Source organism: Puma concolor, chromosome F2 (genome assembly GCF_028749965.1).
Source record: "Puma concolor isolate L17-30 chromosome F2, mPumCon1.1.hap2, whole genome shotgun sequence".
Lineage (NCBI taxonomy): Eukaryota > Metazoa > Chordata > Mammalia > Carnivora > Felidae > Puma > Puma concolor.
Window position 1 is genome coordinate 30,423,620 of NC_141684.1, and position 20,911 is coordinate 30,444,530.

General features: G+C 35.4%; 1 protein-coding gene across 2 annotated transcripts in view; it reads left to right on the forward strand.

Annotated features, from left to right (window-relative positions):
* Positions 1–20,911, forward strand: part of EIF3E (eukaryotic translation initiation factor 3 subunit E) — a 55,808-nt gene extending 34,897 nt beyond the window's left edge. For both annotated transcript variants that reach the window (XM_025922998.2, XM_025922999.2), the window contains 5 exons: positions 605–706; positions 2,024–2,133; positions 19,454–19,556; positions 19,846–19,980; positions 20,734–20,911. In XM_025922998.2, the coding sequence (XP_025778783.1) occupies positions 605–706; positions 2,024–2,133; positions 19,454–19,556; positions 19,846–19,980; positions 20,734–20,772 (489 nt within the window). In that variant the 3' untranslated portion in view covers positions 20,773–20,911. The remainder of the gene's footprint in view (positions 1–604; positions 707–2,023; positions 2,134–19,453; positions 19,557–19,845; positions 19,981–20,733) is intronic.

Sequence of the window (20,911 nt, forward strand, 5' to 3'; positions counted from 1 at the left end):
GCTCTCTGCTAGGTGGATACTTAATATATATCGTGTATTAGCATTGCCTTTATTGCAGAGTGAAGGAGATTTGAAGCCTGGCATTTCTGGGAGATCTCTTACCTACCTAATTGCAGAGTAGTGATCTCTACATAGAATATGGTATTAATTAGTCCCCAAGTTGTACAAAAGCTGCAGCCCTACTGGTTGATTTTTAGTGAGTTTCTCAGTAATCACTGTGGGTTAGAAAAAGAACTTAAATGCTGTTTTGACCTAAGGATAAATTAAATACCAAGAGACAAATTCAGCAGGTTATGAATGAATGCCCTTATACTTGGGGATGTTATTGAGTAAGGAAGACTTTTGGCAATAGAGGAACTTGAAACCATTTGGAATGGTTCTAGGATGAGAATATATAGAGAACTCAGTCTGGAAGACATTATATGCTTACGGTTGGGCCTAGAATCAGGATATGAGCAATTGCTTTGAGACGATGACACTAGGTAATTTGCTAGAAATTAATAACAAAGGAGGAGAAACCAGGAATATTGGGATATTCTAGGGTCAGTCTACCACCAAACAGTGTTGAATCAAATCCAACTTGACCTTTGACATAATTTTACAGGAGTCTTACACATATAAAGACCCAATCACGGAATTTGTTGAGTGCTTATATGTTAACTTTGACTTTGATGGGGCTCAGAAAAAGCTGAGGGAATGTGAATCAGTAAGTATGAATTTTTACTTATAAATTAATATTTAATGTTTGGTTATTGTAAAAGTTAACTTTGCAATGTTTTATTAAAGTAATTATATCAGAAATATATATTAATCTTAAAATGATGTTTTAGAAATATGCGAGGTGTAGACATTTTTAATATTGCCATATGTGTATGCTTTTGTTAGTACAGTTTGTTAAAACATTGGTGGCATTAGAAATTCATACGTATGCCCATGATTCCATATCTTATTCTATATTAGTGAATATGTGAAGTATTTCCTGTGTGTGTATAAGATTGTATAGAATTGCACATTCTGAGATTCTAAATTTGTTTCATAAGTGGGCCTGTCTTTAGAATTTTTCACATGATTGTACTGAACATTTACTATAAACCAGTCAAGCTATAAGGGCGTGAATTTTATCACAATGTCTTCTGTTGATTGGTAGAAACTAAAGTACCTTCAAGCAGCTGAGTTAGATTTATCAGCTTTTTTAAATGTTAGTTTGTAGAGTTTTAAGAAATTAAGAACTTACCTGTTAAATGCATTTACCAAATCCGTAAGTTATCAGTTGTCAGTTTTATTTTTGAACCCAAATGTTAACACAAAATATAAAGAGTTTGTTGAAGGATTAAGATCTTATTTCCCTAAGGACAAGAAAATTATCATGTAAATACAACTTCAGGGGTGATTTTCACACATTGGACAAAATAAAATGGACTCGAGTGTGATAATTTGTATTCATGTAGTCATATGTAGTGTTATTATGTATTATGTGTTGGTATATGCCAATACACTAAGTAGCTGGTTAGGCCTGGCTGAGGCCAAGGGGCACTTGGTTATTACTGTGAAGTTAAAATACCCTCTTTTAATTATGATACCTTCTGTGGAATAGGAGCCACCCCTTGAATTTTTCTCCTTTGTAGATTTCCAAGTCTGTTTACTTCACAAATATGCATATATTTAGTCTGTTCATAATGATTTTGAGTACCTAGAAGAGATATGTTATCTACACAGCATTTATTTCGGATAACGGGCAGGACAAAACTACTTTGTCAAAAGGTTGCTAAAGTCATCAATAGAACAAGGAAACACTGCAGTGCTTAAATTAGGTTGTTTTTTTTTTTTTTTCATATAGCATTCATTTACTTCTAGTTAAATTGTTAGAGGCTTGAGCATAGTATTCTAGAAAGTGCTGTGGTATATAACTTGTGATATAAGGTGAGAGAATTGCAGTAAAGCACACGGGAAGTATTTTGGGTCACATTTTTGAAAATTGCTTGTCAGTGCTGTTAATTTTTTTTGTTACACTTTACACACATAGGTACTTGTGAATGACTTCTTCTTGGTGGCTTGTCTTGAGGATTTCATTGAAAATGCTCGTCTCTTCATATTTGAGACTTTCTGTCGCATCCACCAGTGTATCAGCATTAAGTAAGAACACCCTGATTTGATTTGTATTTTCTACTTTTAAATTCCTGGAAATTTCCATTTACTGTAAAATTATACTTAATAGGATTCCAGTTAATTGGATTTTTGTTTTATTTCCCTTTCCTGTAGAAGAGAAAGAAAACAGTCTGATAGTGATTTATTAAAAATCCTAACTTTTGTTTTTATTATGGGATGGTACAGATTCAGAAATACCTTCTTTGGCTTCTTTGTGTGTGGCATAGTATGATTTTTGAAAATGGTATCTTCATGGCAGTATTCTGATTTTTGGGTACCTTTTTAAAAAGTACTGTTATACTCTTATATAGGGAGAAAAGAGAAAATAACATTTTAGAATGGTTTCAACAGGAGTTCAAATAAGGAAGAGATTAGCCCTTAGTGATTCAGAAATACTGTTGAAAGACTACATTTGGTAATCATTTCAGTTGATTGAGTTTGTTTTATTTAATTATATATTTGAATTCTCATATAGTAAGCTATGACCTCCTAAAATGTTGAAACATGGAAAGTATGGTGAATTTCAGTTCACATTTCCTTTGTTGTGTGAGAAAATTATTGGGGGAAAAATTGTGAAACTTGTATAACCTATTAGAAACTAATTGTACATATTAGAATTTGAAAAATAACTAGTGCTGTTTGGCCACAGATGAAGTCAAACAGTAAATATGTTCCATAAATGTTTAAAAAATTACTTTAATGTTTGCCTCTTTGGAATTGTATGTAGACCAAAGTTTTTCTTTAGTGCCATTTGTTTTTGCTGAGGCATCCGTACTTGTTTGCCTAATTTTACTGGGTGGTTATTGAAGTGGTTTTTCAGAGTTTGAAGTATGGTATAATCATGGTGCTTCTCCTATGGGAATTAAAGCCTTGACCAGTTTTATTAGTACTTTACTATAGCTAGCAGACATAATTTAAAATATCTGATTCTCTTGAAGAATACTTGCATATTCCTAATATGTTATTGGTTATTGGTTGTGAAATAAAGAGATGAATCATATGTGGGATGCAGTTACAATAGGTGACAATTCTTGCAATGCCCTTTTTTTTCTTTTTTTAGAGATTTATAATTCAGTCTTATGAAAGAGGGATGCTAATATTTTTTTTTTTTCTTGCAGACTTTCCCCCATTTCTTATTAGAATATGGTCACTTGGGTGTTTTGCTTTGTCTAGGACTATATTTATCCTTGTTATCAGCCTTTTGAAAGCAAATTCTCCTTTTTATATCTTTAGTACCTAGTATGGTGACTCTGTACATTAGAGATGCTCAGTAAATACTTGTTAAATGAATAGATTTCTTTGCATTAGCGAATTTGTGTTTTTGTCCACAATAATGCTTTTTCACTGAGGTACCATGAGTAAAGTTTGTTCCAGCTCTAGCTTCTTCCCTTTATTAACATGAGGACTTTGTATTCATTATTTTCCTTTTTTGAGATTTGGTTTACCATGCTTAACAGTGAAATAAAGTATTTGTCCTGTGTACTCAAGAGAAAAGTGCAGCTCAGAGGATATAATATAGTGGAAATACATCATCTATAAGCTTTTATGTGACTTTATCATTACCTAATAATTTTTTAAAGTTGGTATCAGTGTAGTTTTGATGTTTTTCTTTGAATGCTGTAGTTCTTTGATCCCAGTAGTTTTTTTGTAGCTTTAGACAAAGTCTAAAGCATTTTCAGACTAAAGTTCTAGTGGCTTTCTAAAGTCCAGAAATCTTTTCTCTTTTATAATGATAGTATTTCCTTTGTATTTCAGTTGTTTAAATGCTTTTGGCTGTGTGTGGAATGTTCTATAACTCAGGTGATTTTGGATACTTACATTATAATGCATTTTCTTCAATTATTAAGGAATTTTAGAGTTGGAAGAAATCTTGGGGAGCTTCTGATCCAACAGTGCAGTTACTGAATCATCAACAGTAGGGCTTTTTTCTGCACTGATGGAAATGTTATGTATCTATATTGTTTAGTATAGTAGCCAATAGTCTATTTGTGGCTTTTTTTTTTTTAAGAGAGCAGAGAAGGGGCAGAGGGTAGAGAGAATCTCAAGCAGGTTCCACGTCCAGCACGGAGCTGATGGTGGGGCTTGTTTTCACAACTCTGAGATCATGACCTGAGCCAAAATCACTTAGCCACCCAGGCATCCCCATTTGTGGCTTTTGAACACTTTACATGTGGCTCAGGTTTCAAATTATAGAACCATGGTTTAAATCCTGTGTGTGTGTGTGTGTTAGAACTTGTTTTCAAATGTGACATTATATATATATTTCTGTGTATATATAAGTCAAATTTATAGTCCCTTTATGCTTGCTTAGCTTGTACCTCTGTTCAGCTTTCCTCCTGACTACCGAAGCACTTCGGTGGACGCTAAGACTTCTGGAAACACAGTTTTACCAAAAAACCCCACAAAAAACAAAAAACCAGATCCAGTACAACTCCTTTGTTTTCTAGTGGTTTTGTAGCCCCTTATTTATAGCTAGGAAACTTAATGCTCAGAGACATTGAGCTGTGTAGTTCTTACTTAATGACGGAGCCTGAAGTAATAGATCTCTGACATTCATTGTATTATACCTCACTATAAATTCTTTTTTTTTCATTGTGCACAGTTGATATTTTTAGAAATATCAGATTAAGACTAATTTATCATTAGTCTTTTCACTAAAAGCCAGAGGATAAAGATGGAAACCGTAAGTCACTGTTTAACTTTGTGTCTCAGAATCATTATAGAGTTTTATTTTATTTTGCAAATACAGATTTCCCGAAGCCATTTCAAAGTTTTTGGATCAGATTTTCTGGATATGTTCTGCTGTGATGTCTAACAGAGCTACTACCCTATACCTTCAAAGTGGTTATTCACCAAAGCACATCCAGGATTGAGAACCACTGCATCAAGTTGCCAGTTTTTTAGGCACACATTTACATCCTGTTAAAGTAATGGAGTGAAAAATCAGTGATTTAGTATTTTTAGTATATAAGGAATTAAGAAGATGGGGCAGAGCAGAAAGTATAGCTATGGGTGAAAAAGAAATAGTTGTCTTATAGCAACAACGAGATCTCTGTAAGGTTCATTGGCAGGGTGGAGGGTGTGTACAGTAGGACTTAGTCTAGGGGTTAGGTTTTTCATTTTTTAAAGCTGCTTTAATGGGTTTGGAATATGGTTTAAAATAATGTTAAACATTTAAGTTGGGCTTTTATAAATACAGAAAACATCAAAATGCAGACTCTAAGGATTTGAAATCCATGGGAATGACCAACAGAGCTTAATGTTTACCTTTAAATAGTACATAGAAAAAACTCATTGTTCTGTAATCCAGATGTTTCTGTTTCTATTTGTTTAAGATAGAAAGAGACACACACAGTATGTGAGTGAGCAAGGGACAGAGAGAGAGAGGGAGGGAGAGAGAATCCCATGAGAGAGGGGGAGAAAGTGCAGAGCCTGAAGCTGGACTCAAGCTCACCTGATGTGGGGCTCAAACTCAGGAACCAGGAGGTCATGCCCTGAGCCAAAGTCAGATGCTTAACCGACTGAGCAACTCAGGTGCCCCTGTAATACAGGTTTTTAACCCAGGTGTACATCAAAATCATCTGGAGAACTTAAAACAACATTAACTTAAATTTTAAAAAGTATAGATTTCCGAATCTCTGGGATCAAGGCTTGGGAATCTGGGTTTAAAGCTGTCCAGGTGCACTCAGCCTTTGGTGGAAACATTGCTCTGAATTAGTGATTTGTAGTCCTGACAGCATATTAGCATCAAGTGGGAAGCTTTTAAAAAGAAATAAACAAAAATAAAGAAGGACTATGTTTTTTTAAAGCTCCTCTAAGTAATTCTGATGTAAAACCCATTTTTAATTACACTTTTTATTTTGTGATGATTATAGATTCACATGAGGTTGTAGGAAATAATAAATCCCCTTTGTTCTTCACAGTTTCCCATTTACACAATTCACATTTCCAGTGATAACATCTCGCAATAATATCTCACAAACTGTAGTAAAATATTACAACCAGTGTATTGATATTGATACATTCTCATCTGTTAACCATTTCTATAATTTTGTTACTTGAAGAATATGCAAAAACTTTTTTAAAAGGTAATGTTCAACTTTCCAGAGAGGATAGACACACTAGGTGTCATGATTATGATGTAATTAGCAGCAGTATAACTAGTATAGGTCTTCAAAGAAGAAAATACTGCAGATGTGAATGAGTGCCTCTTGTGGCCAAGCACTGGTTAGAAGGTAGTGAGCACACCCTCAGAACTTTAAATCCAGAGGAAGAAGCAAATTAAATAAAGACAAAATTATAACTTATGATAGGTGTTTTGAAGAAAAATAGAGTAATGAGAATGACATGGACATAATTTATAAATTGTGTGTTGGAAAATCCCAAAGTAATTTAGATTAAAGCTTTAGTGAACCCTGTTAACTCTGCAAATGGAATATGTTTAAGCTGAAAAGTAGACTTTTTTCCCCACTGTATACTAATTATGACACAGTATGCCATTCACAAGTTTGTGCTGACCTATTTCTCTGCTTCTAATTAATCTAAAATTATTTAATATTCTGTCCTTTTTGGGGGGACCAGGGGAAGGATTGGTCTCCAGCCTCCTTTCTCTCCAAAAGTGGACACATTTTAAGTGCTCAAGAGAATAGTACATATTCTAGAACCAATGGTTGTTTATTAAACAACTTTTTCCATTAGTGATTTGGAACATTCTCAGTTGATAGGTTTCTTGACTAAACACATGTGATAGTCATATGTTTATAAAAATGCATATCTTTATAAAGAATGTTTTTAGGGGTGCCTGGGTGGCTCAGTTGGTTGAGTGTCTGACTTCAGCTCAGGTCATGATCTCATGGTTCACAAGTTCAAGCCCTGCATTGGGCTCTGTGCTGACAGCTCAGAGCTTCTAGCCTGCTTTGGATTCTGTCTCCCTCTCTCTCTCTCTCTCTGCCTCTCCCCCACTCATTCTCTCTCTCTCTCTCTCTCTCTCTCTCTCTCTCTCTCTCAAAAATAAATAAAAACATTAAAAAAAAAGAATGTTTTTATCAGTTTACATACAACCTTATAGATTTGTAGGATAAGTTACCAATCTGTTTACTATAAAGTATGCAACATCTGTCATAAAAGATTACTGTGGTGGGATTTAATTTAGTATAGTTGAACAGTTTATGAGATATGGTGTGTGTCTGAAGTTTAAAAGCTGTTCTAGAGTAATTCTTGGACCAGTTTTCAATTGTAGATAAAAATAAAGTATGGAAGTAATACTTTGAATGTGTGTGATAAACATGTTGGAGCATACATTAATGTAATTTTCCTTTAGAGAGTTAGTTTGACTTTTCACAAAAGAAGATATTTGCCAACTACTCTTAAAGCCATTCTACTTTGTTAAATAACATTTTAGATCTTAATATTTTTCTTAAAGTTCTTATTAACTTTCTTACAGTTACTATTCATAATTTTATTTCCTGATATTAAAGAAAAATATAGAAAGGTGTATTTCCAGATGGAGATAAACTCGTTTCAAAAATATTTTTGTATTTCTGTGTTAACTGTTAAGTAATATATGACATACCGTGGAGATACTGCGGGTTTGGTTCCAGGCCACTGTAATAAAGTGAATATCACAATAAAGCTGTTCAAATGGGGACACCTGGGTGGCTCAGTTGGTTAAGCATCTGACTCTTGATATCGACTTAGGTCATGATCTCAGAGTCATGAGATCAAGCCCTATGTCAGGCTCATCACTGAGTGTGGAGCTTACTTGGGATAAAAGCTAGTTGAATGAATTTTTTTGTTTCCCAGTATATATAGTCTGTAGTCTGTTAAGTGTGCAATGTAGCATTATGTCTAAAGAAGGTACATACCTTAATTTAAAAATATTACTAATGGAGCACCTGGGTGGCTCAGTCAGTTGAGTGTCTGACTCTTGATTTCTCTGTCTCTCTCTCTCTCTCTCTCTCTCTCTCTCTCTCTGCCCCTTTCTTGGCTCACATGTGTGCTCGCTCTCTCTCAGAATGAATAATAAACATTTTTTAAAAATATTACTAAAAAATGCTAACCATCATCTGAGCTTTTAGTGAATCATAATCTTTTTGCTAATGAAGGGTCTTGCCTCGATTTTAATTGCCCCTGACTGAACAGGGTGGTGGTTGCTGAAGATTGGGGTAGCTGCTGCAATTTCTTAAAATAAGACAATGAAGTTTCCCACATAATACTGACTCTTCCTTTCACAATTTCTCTGTAGCATGTGATGCTGTTTGATAGTATTTTACCCATAGTAGAACTTCTTTCCAAATGGGGAGTCTGTTCTCTCATACCCTGTCCCTGCTCTATCAACTAAGTTTATGTAATATTCTAAATCCTTTGTTGTCATTTTCAATAATCTTCACCAAGAGTAGATTCCATCTCAAGAAACCACTTTCTCTGCTCATGCATCAGAAGCAACTCCTTATCTGTTAAAGTTTTACCGTGAAAGTATAGCAATTCAGTCACATCCTCAAGTTCCACGTCTCATTCTCGTTCTCTTCCTATTTCTACCACATCTGCAGTTACTTCCTCACTGAAGTCTGGAATTTTTTTTTTTTTTTTTAATTTTTTTTTTTTCAACGTTTATTTATTTTTGGGACAGAGAGACAGAGCATGAACGGGGAAGGGGCAGAGAGAGAGGGAGACACAGAATCGGAAACAGGCTCCAGGCTCTGAGCCATCAGCCCAGAGCCCTACGCGGGGCTCGAACTCACGGACCGCGAGATCGTGACCTGGCTGAAGTCGGACGCTTAACCGACTGCGCCACCCAGGCGCCCCAAATCTGGAATTTTTAAAAATCATCTGAGGCTTGGAATTAACTTCTTCCAAACCCCTGTTAATGTTGATATTTCGACCTCTTCCCATGAATCACAAATAATCTTAATGGCATCTTTTTTTTTTTAATTGTTTTAATGTTTGTTTATTTTTGAGAGGCAGAGAGAGAGAGAGCAGAAGCTGGGGAGGGTCAGAGAGAGGGAGACACAAAATCCGAAGCAGGCTCCAGGCTCTGAGCTGTCAGCACAGAGCCTAACGCGGGGCTTGAACTCAAACTGCGAGGTCATAACCTGAGCTGAAGTCAGACGCTCAACTGACTAGGCCATCCAGGCGCCTCTGTTAATGGCATCTTAATGGTGAATCTTTAGGAGGTTTTCAATTTACTTTGTCCAGATTCAACAGAAGAATCACTGTGTATGGCAGTTATAGCCCTAGGAATTTCTTAAATAATAACACTTGAAATTACTCCTTGATCCGTGGACTTCAGAATGGATGATGTATTAGCAGGCAAACAACATTAATCTCATTGTACGTCTCCATCAGAGCTCTTGGGGTGATGAGGTGCATTGTCAGTGGGCAGTAATATTTTGAAAGGAATTTTTTTTCCTGAGCAGTAGATCTCAACAGTGTGTTTAAAATATTCAGTAAACTATTTTGTAAACAGATGTGCTATCATCCAGGCTTTGTTGTTCATTTACAGAGCATAGGCAGAGTAGATTTAGCATAATTCTTAAGAGCCCTAGGATTTGGGGGATGGAAATGAACCATTGGTTTCAACTTAAAGTCACCAGCTGCATTAGCCCCTAACAAGAGGGTCAGTCTGTCTGTCCTTTGAGGCTTTGAATCCAAGCATTGACTCCTCCTCTCTAGCTGTGTAAGTCCAAGGTGGCATCTTCTTCCAATATAAGGCTGTTTGGTCTACATTGAAAATCTATTGTTTGGTGTAGCCACGTTCATTAATTATCTTAGCTAGATCTTCTGGATAACTTGCTGCTTCACCTTGGGTACTTTTATGTTCTGGAGATAGCTTCCTTTCTTAAATTTCATGGCCAGCCTCCAGGAACTTCAATTTTTTTTTCCTTGGCCTTTCTTACTTCTCTCAGCCTTCATAGAACTGACAGGGAATGTTGTGCCTGTTTTGGTCTTTTTTCCAGACCACTAAAACTTTCTATCAGCAGTAAGGCTGTTGACTTCTTATCATTCGTGTATTCACTGGAGTAGCACTTTTAATGTCCTGCAAGAACTTTTCCCTTTGCATTCACAACTTGGCTAACTGGCATAAGAGGCCTACCTTTCAGGCTGTGTCAGCTTTTCACATCGTCCCCACTAAACTTAATCATTTCTAGCTTTTGATTTGAACTAAGAGACATGCGACTCCTCCTTTCGCTTGAACACTTAGAGGCCATTGTAGGGTTATTAATTGGCCTAATTTCTGTACTGTTGTGTCTCAGGGAATAGGGAGGCCTAAGGAGTGAGAAATGGGGAACAACCATCACTAGAGCAGTCAGAACACACACATTTATGGGTTAAGTTTGCTGTCTTACGTGAGTTTCATGGTACTTCAAAACTGTTAACAGTAGTAACATCAATTATCACTGATTACAGATCACCGTAGCAAATATAACAATAGTGAAAAAGTTTGAAATCCTGTGAGAAGCACCAAAATGTGACACAAAGACATGAAGAAAGCAAATGCTCTTGGAACAATGGAACTAGTAGACTTGCTCTTTGCAGGGTTGCCACAGACCTTCAATTTTTAAAAAAATGTAGTACCTGTGAAGCTCAGTAAAATGAAATTCAATTAGAGGTATGCCTATATTCTTATTTTTGACTAAGGAGATATTGGAAAATTCAGTGAGAATCTTTAGTTGTCACACAGCATTAAGCATTTCTCAGTTTTCTCCTTTTTTCTTTCTCCTATTTCCTTCCAGTTTTACAGTTCAGCAGTTTATTCTTAATACTCATTCTTAAATTAGTTGTCCTACCTTTGTAAAAGACTGGAGTACTTTGGATATGCTATAGTTGGCCTCAGTCTTCAGTGAAAAGCAGGCAAGAGGACCCCATAGGTAAATGCTTAAGTTCATAGTTTTTGAAATACATAAAATTAGTAATTAAAAACCTGAAAGAAAATTGACCTAGAGTTGGTGGAACCCTAATTGGTTCTCTAGATTTAGACTGATGTTCCTAGGTAGGACCACTGGTCTTAATTACTGCCCAGAAACAAGGAAAGTATCTGGTTTTGTGCTAGAGGCATGAACGTGTTTAATGAAACAGAACTGAGGGTGAAATACTTACTTTCACTTTGTCTTTTTGAAATAGCACTTAGGATCCTATATATTTCCTTTTTTTTTTTTTTTTTTTTTTTTTTTTGGTCACTGAAAAATTATTAACATTTGCTGTAGTCAGAGTTACTACTAATAATTTGTCATACTGGATTTTGTATTTTATTTTAAATTCTTTCTCACAATAGGTTTATATGCTATTTATGTTTTTTCCTAGGACTTTTATGGCTGTATTTTTTCTATTTAAATTCACCTAGGATTTATACTTGGGAATAGAGAATTAGGAAGACACTACCTTTTTTTTCCCTAAATGGCCAGTCAACATGATTTATTGAAAAATTATCTTTTCTCTCACTAATTTGAAATGACACCCATATCACATTTTAAATTGTCATTTGTATATGGGACTTTTTCTGAATGCTTTAATCTGTTGTAATTATCTCTGGGTTCCTGAACAAGCACCAAATTGTTTCAAACAAGATTTGTAATGTGTTTTAGTATTCACTATACTCTGTGGAGTTGATAATTGCCATTTTCCTCCCATTTGCTTAGTTGTTTTTCTTAGTGTCTTTATCACTAATTACACTTCAGACTGCTTGCCAGTTTATAAATCTCTTCTCAAGACTAATTACTCTATCAGTTATATCTATGGGAAAAAGATCTGGACTTGTTGCTTTCTATGCCTGTTGCACATTTGTCTCCCTTTGTCCTTTGTTCTAAGGATTCCTTTAGTCTGTCTCCGTAATAGAGCTCCAGTTTTATTGTATTCCTTTTTTTCTTGATTTACTATCATATTTTGGTAAAGCATGTCCTTCAATAGCTTTATAAGGAAGGTTGTTTAGAGGTAAAATAGTCATATCTGAAAATGTCCATTTTACTCTCATATTTGAATAATGGTATTAGGCATGGTATTCTAGGTAGAAAACTACTTTATTCCAGAATTTTGAAGACTTTGTTCTGTCGCTTTCGAGAAGCTTTCTGCTCTAGAAGTCAGAAGCTATTTTTATCTCTGATCTTTTACATATAGGTGTTTTGTTTCCCTAACAATTTGAAGGATTATTTTTCTTTGCTCCCATTGCTCTGAAATTTCACGGTGATATATCTTAGTGTAGGTTTATTTTAATTCTTCATACTGGACCCTTTTAATTTGGGAACTCATGCCCCAGTTCTGGGAAACTTTTTTTTTTTTTTTTTTGCATTATTTCTTCAATGATTTATTTTCTTTTATTTTCACTGTTTATTCTTTCTGAAACTACTGTTGTTTGGATAGTGGATCTCCTGGACTAGACTTCTAATTTTTTTACCTTTTCTCTCCAATTTCCATATCTTTGTCTTTATGTTCTACACTCTGGGGAGATTTTCTCAACATCTTCTTCCAAACCTTCTGTAGGTAAAAAAAACAAATCCATGATGTCACATCTTTCAGTTCTTATTTTATGGATGCAGTATCACAACAGTTTGTAATTTTTCAAAGGATATTGCTAGCCTTTTATTTTAGTGTTTTTATTGAGCTATAATTGATACATATAACATATTAGTTTCAACATCATGGACAACATAATGTATAACATAAGGATTTGATGTGAAATGGTCACCACAGTAAGTCTAGTTCCCATCCATCACCACGCATAGTTGCAAAGATCTTTTTTGGTGATGGGAACTTTTAAGGTTTGCTCTCTTGGAAACTTTCAAATATACAGTGCAGTATTATTAACAGTAGTCACTGTGCTATACATTACATCTCGTGAATTATTTTATTATTAGAAGTTCGTGCCATTTGACCCCTTTAACCAATTCACCTGTCCCTCCACCCATCACCACCTCTGGCAACCACCAATCTGTTCTCTGTATCAAGGCCTGTTTTTTTAGTTTTTGTTTTGCTTTGTTTTGTTTTGTTTAAGATTCCAGGGGTGCCTGGGTAGCTCCGTCGGTTGAGCATCTGACTCCTGATTTTGTTACAGGTCATCTTCCCAGGGTTGTGGGATTGAGCCCCGCATTGGGCTCCATGCTGAGTGTGGAGCCTGCTTAAGATTCTCTCTCCTTCTGCCTCTCTCCCCAGTTTGCAATCTCTCTCTCTCTCTCTCTCTCTCTCTCTCTTTATGTTAAAAAAATTATAAATGAAAAGAGAATTTCCACATATGGAATCCACATATAAAGTGAGATCATATAGTATTTGTCTTTCTCTGTCTTATTTCACTTAGCATAATGCCCTCAAGGTCATACATGCTGTTGCAAGTGGCAAGATTTTATTCTTTTTTATGGCTAATATTCATATAATATCTCCCACTTTCTTTATCCGCTCACCCATCAATGGATACTTAATTTGCTTCCATATCTTGGCTATTGTAAATTAGCTGTAGTGAACATGGGTGTACATAAATCTTTTTGAGTTAGTGTTTTGTTTCCTTTTGTTAAAACCCAGAAGTGGAATTACTGGCTCATATGGTAGTTGTATTTTTAATTGTTTGAGAAGTCTATGCTGTTTTCCATCCAGGATGTATCAGTTTACATTTCCACCAACAATGTACAAGTCTTCTCTTTTTTCCACATCCTTGCCAACACTTGTTATTTCTTGTCTTTGATAATAGCCATTCTAAGTGTGAGATGATATCTCATTGTAGGTTTGATTTGCATGTCATGTACCTGTTGGCCATCTGTATGTCTTCTTTGGGAAAATGTCTATTTAGGTCCTCTGCCCATTTTTTAGTTAAATTATTTGGTTTTTTGTTTGTTTGTTTTTGTTTTTTTGCTATTCAGTGGTAGTAATTCCTTATATATTTTGGATATTAACCCCATAGATATGTCATTTGCAATATCTTCTACCATTTGGTAGCTTACTCTTGCATTTTGTAGATGGGTTCTTTTGCTATGCAGACTTTTTAGTTTGATATAGTCCCACTTGTTTATTTTTGCTTCTGTTGTCTTTACTTTTGATGTCAGATCAAAAAATCATTGCCGGGGCGCCTGGGTGGCTCAGTCGGTTAAGCGTCCGACTTCAGCTCAGGTCACGATCTCACGGTGCATGAGTCTGAGCCCCGCGTTGGGCTCTGGGCTGATGGCTCAGAGCCTGGAGCCTGCTTCCGATTCTGTGTCTCCCTCTCTGCCCCTCCCCCGTTCATGCTCTGTCTCTCTCTGTCTCAAAAATAAATGTTAAAAAAAAAAAAAAGATCATTGCCAAGGCTGATGTCAAGGAGCTTACCACCTGTGTGTTCTTAGAGGAGTTTATAGTTTCAGGTCTTAGGTTCAGGTCTTTATTCAGTCTTTAATATATTTTGAGTTAATTTTGTTTATGGTGTAAGATAGTGGTCCATTTTCAATCTACTGCATGTGGTTGTCCATTTTCCCCAGCATCATTTATTGAAGAATATATAATCAAACAATATATAATTCTCCATTGTATATTCTTAGCTCCTTTGTCATAAATTAGTTGAACATCTATGCAAAGCTTTGTAACAATAGTTTGAAATTAGGAAGTGTTATGCTTCCAGCTTTGTAATTCTTGCTCAAGATCACTTTGGCTACTTAGGGTCTTTTGTGGTTCCATATGTATTTCTCATTTAACATTTGATTCAATATGTTGTTGCATTACTTGAAAGGTGTGCTAGTCAACTTAAAGATATATATAAGGGACATTTACACAAATATTTAGATGTCAGCTTTAAGCTGCCAGATGAGGTTGAGAGTTTATAAAATCTGAATAATCTGGAAATTATTTTTGTGTTTAAAATCTAGATCAAATAGATACTTTTCTCAGAAATTCTGCATTTCGATACATTTTGTCTTTTAGTGTATTGATAAACTGAGTTAATTTAAATAACACAAGGTAAGCATGGTATAGGATAGCTTAAGCCAACGTTTTGTTTTTTAAGCTTTAATAGGATTTATAGTTTTATTTTTAAAACTTAACTATTTTTGTATAAAATCACTGGACTATAAGAGTATTGTCAAGTTTTGAGGATTTCTTTCTATCAGTCATTTAATTTCTTTTACCCTGTATATTTTCCTGTTACTTAAAAGATACTGGACTGTTGCCACATTCTTTAATTCACTCTCAGAGTGATTGGTAGCATAGATAACCTGAGATGCCATCAATAATTTATTAATACTTCTTGGACATTATTCAGGTTTTTCTTTGACTTGATTTAATACATAAAGGATCAACAAGCACAATGCAAAGCAGTAAATCCCCAGCGTAGGATTATGGGTCAGCTTTTGCAGATATTTGTGGGTCTTGATGCATGTTGCCATATTGCCCCAGCCATGTTGGAATATGAGATAGAATATGGATGTAAAGAAAGAAAGGATGAAGAATTCTCTATGGAGTTATACAGAGTAGACTTTTCTGTCTTTTATGTTAAAATCTGACCTTAAATATTTCCTTAAATAAGAAGTCCCCAAACCTCCAGACTAGAATAGTAAACTCTTGTGCATCTCACATAGCTCTTTCTACTTTATTCATCTTTACACTTAAATAGTTTATATATTTTGGGGATGAAGTTATTGTCCTCTACTCCCCAACCCCTGGCTTAAACTTTATAAAAGTGAGGAACAGACTGTATTTTCTTGTTAGCATCTAACAGTTCATATTTTGTTGAGTGAATGCCAAGGAAGGAAGATAATTGGTTTGGTTTGGCTGGCATGTAGTGTTCATGGGAGAGAATAATGGGAATTTGAAAGTGAGGTTGTAGCCGAATTGTATAGAACCATGAATGAGATATTTAGAAGTTTGGATTTTATTGTTTCGGTAAAAGGACTGTGTTAAAGTTTTGAAAGGAATTTGGGAAAAAACTGGTTAGTTAGCAATTATATAAAATAGATTGAGAGACTGGAGAGGTAGATGAGTTAAAAAAAACTAGGGGGCGCCTGGGTGGCGCAGTCGGTTAAGCGTCCGACTTCAGCCAGGTCACGATCTCGCGGTCCGTGAGTTCGAGCCCCGCGTCGGGCTCTGGGCTGATGGCTCAGAGCCTGGAGCCTGTTTCCGATTCTGTGTCTCCCTCTCTCTCTGCCCCTCCCCCGTTCATGCTCTGTCTCTCTCTGTCCCAAAAATAAATAAATGTTGAAAAAAAAAATTAAAAAAAAAAAAACAAAAAACTAGGAAACACTAATAGAGCCTGAACTAGGGAAGTGACTAGTATAGGAGTCAGACAGTAAATTTTTATTAATTGTCTCCTGTAAACTGGGCATTGTGCTAATTGCTAGGTAGATAACAGTGAACAAAGAAACTTTGGTACATTCTCTTTGGCTCCATCTACAGTGTATCATGAAAGCAGATACTCAACAACAGAAAGTTACACCTATTATATCTGCTCCAAAGAATATAGAGGGGCTATGAAATCAAAGATATATTACAGTTTACAGAGGTGTCGTGGAAGGCTTATGAGGCTACTGTTTTAGCTGAGACCTGTGTAACAGTTAAGTGAAGATGATGGATGACCCTTTTAAGCAGAAGGCACAGTATATGCAAAGGTCCTGAAGTGATTAAAAACCTGGCAAGTGTAATGAATAGAGAGGTTTAGTATGGTGGGTGGAGAGGAAAGTCTTTCAAGATGACAGTAGAGTGGTTAGATAAAAGGCAGTGGTTAAAGAGAGAATTCTAGGTCTTCTCAGTTAGATGTGACAGCATCTAGAGATATCTAATAGATAACCTAGGCTTCAAGACCATGTTTCATTATAATTTTAGTTATTTAAACAGCCTCATAAATAGGTTATATATTATAATTTTAAAGCATCTTTACACTACCAACTCTACATAATTCATAGCTTACTGAGAATAATTTTTCTGCTCTTTAAAATAGAATATAGTGGTTTGGCCAAACCGTAAGAGACTCTTAAAAACAGAATAAACTGAAGGTTGATGGGGGGTGGGAGCTCGGGGAGGGTGGGTGATGGTCATTGAGGAGGGCACCTGCTGGGATGAGCACTGGGTGTTGTATGGACCAATTTGAAAATAAATTTCATATTAAAAAAATAAAATAGAATATAGTGATCTTAAACATTGGAATTTTAATATATTTAGTACAGTTTCTTTTGTGCTTTTCAGAGTAAAATGCTTTGGCCTCACTTTAATGAGTTATATTTGGGGGGATGCAGGAGGCATACGAAAGATAAATTGCTATAGGAGGTGATAAAATAATCAGTATGTTTTGGAAAATCTGTTCTTTACATTTAGAGTTGAGTTTTAGGTAAGAGTAGCAGACATTTGCTTACTATAGAAGTGTAGAGACAATGAAATTTACACATTTCTAAAATAAGTCAAGCACCAGCAGGAAACACAGGAGTTTATGGGAAACCACAGGAAACACCAGTTGCAGGAATTTTTACTAGTCAAAAACACACCTGCTTGTTTAAGTAAGTTGATGTAGTTCCCTATTTTTAGTAGCTTAAATAAAATTAGGGTTATTAGAGAACAGTGATAAAGAGAATAAAATGAAGTCCATGAAATTGAATTAATAGTCATGGATTAATTGTTCTTTCTGCTTGCTGAGAATGTTGTATTTAGAGCAAAATCGATCACAGAAAGACAGAGAACAAAATTTTGACACATAAATCCAGGGAGTTTTATGGTGGTGTTTTTGCTTGTATTCATCAAGATGTTATTAGCTCCAAGCATATTTTAAGGATAAGTTTTTTTTTTTTTTTAAGTTTATTTATTTTGAAAGAGACAGAACGAGCTGAGGAGGGACACGGAGAGAGGGAGGGAGAGAGAGAGTCCCAAGTAGACTCTGCACTGTTAGCACAGGGCCCTACACGAGGCTCAGACTCCCAAACTGTGAGATCATGGCCTGAGCCGAAACCAAGAGATGCTTAACCGATGGAGGTATCCAGGCTCACCTTTATGGATAAATTTTAATTGTATATCTGCATAGATTTAGTTTGTACTTATTTTATTGATAACCTAACTTAAATTTTTCATTAAAGATTTTTTTTATGTTAATTTTTAGAGAGAGAGAGAGAGAGAGCGCGCGCAGGCAGGGATGGGGCAGATAGAGGGGGAGACACAGTCTGAAACAAGCTCCAAGCTCTGAACTGTCAGCTTGAACTCAGAACAGCGAGATTGTGACCTGAGCTGAAGTTGGACGCTTAACCCATTGAGCCACCCAGGCGCCACATTAATTTTTACATTTTGAACGAACTTCTGTTAACTCTTTTTCAATAAATGTGTAACATGGGGATAGCATAGATAATATTATTTTCATAAGGGTATTTTTATAAATTAGGTTATTTGTGTTGGAAAGTCTGGAATTACATAATGATATGATTGCCAGTGTCTTGACATCGGATCAGGAATTTTAGTTTATAATATTCTAAGGAAAGATTGTATTATTGGTACTCTAGTTCTTTTCATCAAACCAGTGATAACATTAGAGGGCCTGGCAAGTGTGTAATGTCTTCAATGAAGACTGATGAAAAGAGAACAGTTAATGTTTAAACATGCATATGTGAATACATTTATACTCTGTACTCTTTAATACTATATATGCATACTATTCCATCAGCTGAGTGGTTTACTTATGTACTGCCAAGGGGTGCTTTTATTAGTCCTGATAAATTGACCTCTATAATGGTATCTTTTTTACCCCAGTCATCTCCCTAGCTCCCTTCTCTCTTTCTCTCTCTCTCTCTCTCTCTGTCTCTCTCTCTCCCTCCCTCCCTCCCTCTTTCTCCTCTTTGTCTTCCTCCCTCCTCCACCCTCCTCGTATTTTATGTATGTGTATCTTTCTCCTTCCTTTGAAATTCATTGGCTAACATTTAGGTTGTATAGTGTACAATTCCCAGAGTGCCCTCGGAGTTTAATGCAAACATATACACCAGACCTGAGTTTTAGTTACTTCATTATATTATACTTATCACTGATGTTCCTTGTAGTAGGTTTAATTTGTATAATCATTATACATTATAAAACCTTTTCCTCTCTTAGAGCATTATTAATTGAGCACTTGCTAAGTTTAAGGTACTATTCTAGAAGCCAGAAAGATTTCTATAAATGTGAAGTGTGGTCCTCTCCCCTCAAAGATCTTAACAGTCTGGTTGGTGGAATGGGGATAGGTCATGCACAGTATTAGATAATTGCACAAACATGGAATAGTGCAGTTATTAAGTCACAGTATTTAAGAGAGGTGATCCATAAATACCTGAAAGTCTCTATGCAGAGTGTGGTTCCAAGACTATGGACATGAAACCAAGGTTTTAGACTCCATTAACATTGTTTTTACTTTTTTCATTAGCATGTTGGCAGACAAACTGAACATGACTCCAGAAGAAGCTGAAAGGTGGATTGTAAATTTGATTAGAAATGCAAGACTGGATGCCAAGATTGATTCTAAATTAGTGAGTATTATGTTAGCTATGCTACATCTTGATATAAGTTGCTGATTATTTTATGCTTTTTTGGGAATTTTTGATTAAGGACATTTTGTTCTATTCTGTTAGAATTTTTGCTTTGTTTTAAGGCAACAGCAACCACCTGTTTTTTTTGTTGCTGGAGTTATATTGTCATCTCTGTACAGTGCATAAAAATGTGTGCAACAGTCAGGTAGTGTTGTGATGTCATGCTCAAGACTTACTGGGAAACTTGGTTGTAATATTACAGGATCAATTTCCCTCTGTCTTATTTTAGGGTCATGTGGTTATGGGTAACAATGCAGTCTCACCCTATCAGCAAGTGATTGAAAAGACCAAAAGCCTTTCATTTAGAAGCCAGATGTTGGCCATGAATATTGAGAAGAAACTTAATCAGAATAGTAGGTCTGAGGTAAGAACCACATATTTTCTATTCAGTCTCGAATTTAGCAAGAATATAACATCATTATTACATCTTACATGTGTGGTTTAGTATTGATCTTTAAAAAATTGATTTTATCTGTCATATTTAACTATGTCAAAAAATATATATATCCCTTCTTTTGGTAAAGATCCTACATATTAGATATTAAACTTGAACAGCCATGTAATTTTGGAATCCCAAACCAGCTTTAATGCTTCTTAGCTATTACGATTATGTGTAACTGAAGGGTAGGAAGTTATTATTTTTAGGAAGTACAACTGCTTCCTAAAATAGATGGAACATTCAGAGACCTCATGTGATTGAAATTTTAACAGAGGTTTGTGTCCTTTGAGTAGTTTTTCAAAGAAGAGAAGGAAGAATTGGGAAATTATTGTTCATGACTGTTCCAGCCACGTCTAGAATAACTCAACCTAAAAAGATAACTTTTATATGATGTTATTTTCTGTATGCTTAAAGATCAATTTGTATTGACTTTTGTTATAATGTTGGTGATACTGTTATTGTTATACTTTATAATTGGTCAAAAACTGTTTCAGATGATATTTTGACTTGTTTTTTATTGTTGTAAGTGGCATAATTTAGAAATTGCAGAGGTCATTAAAATCTTAGAGAGGGGTTTGGGCAGGAGTACTGAAAGGAAATGCTAGTATCACTTTGTAAGTTAGCTTTTTCAGAAAGTACTTTCTTCTAACTCTGTCAATTTCCCTTTGCATGTTTTAGGCTCCTAACTGGGCAACTCAGGACTCTGGCTTCTACTGAAGAAGTGTATAAAGACAAGATGAAAAAACTATAAAAGTGAAATAATAAAATCATTATATAAAGGATGACATGCATTTTAGAAACAACATTGTGTATAAATTTGGGGGAATTGGAATAAAATTGGCTGTGTTTCATTTTA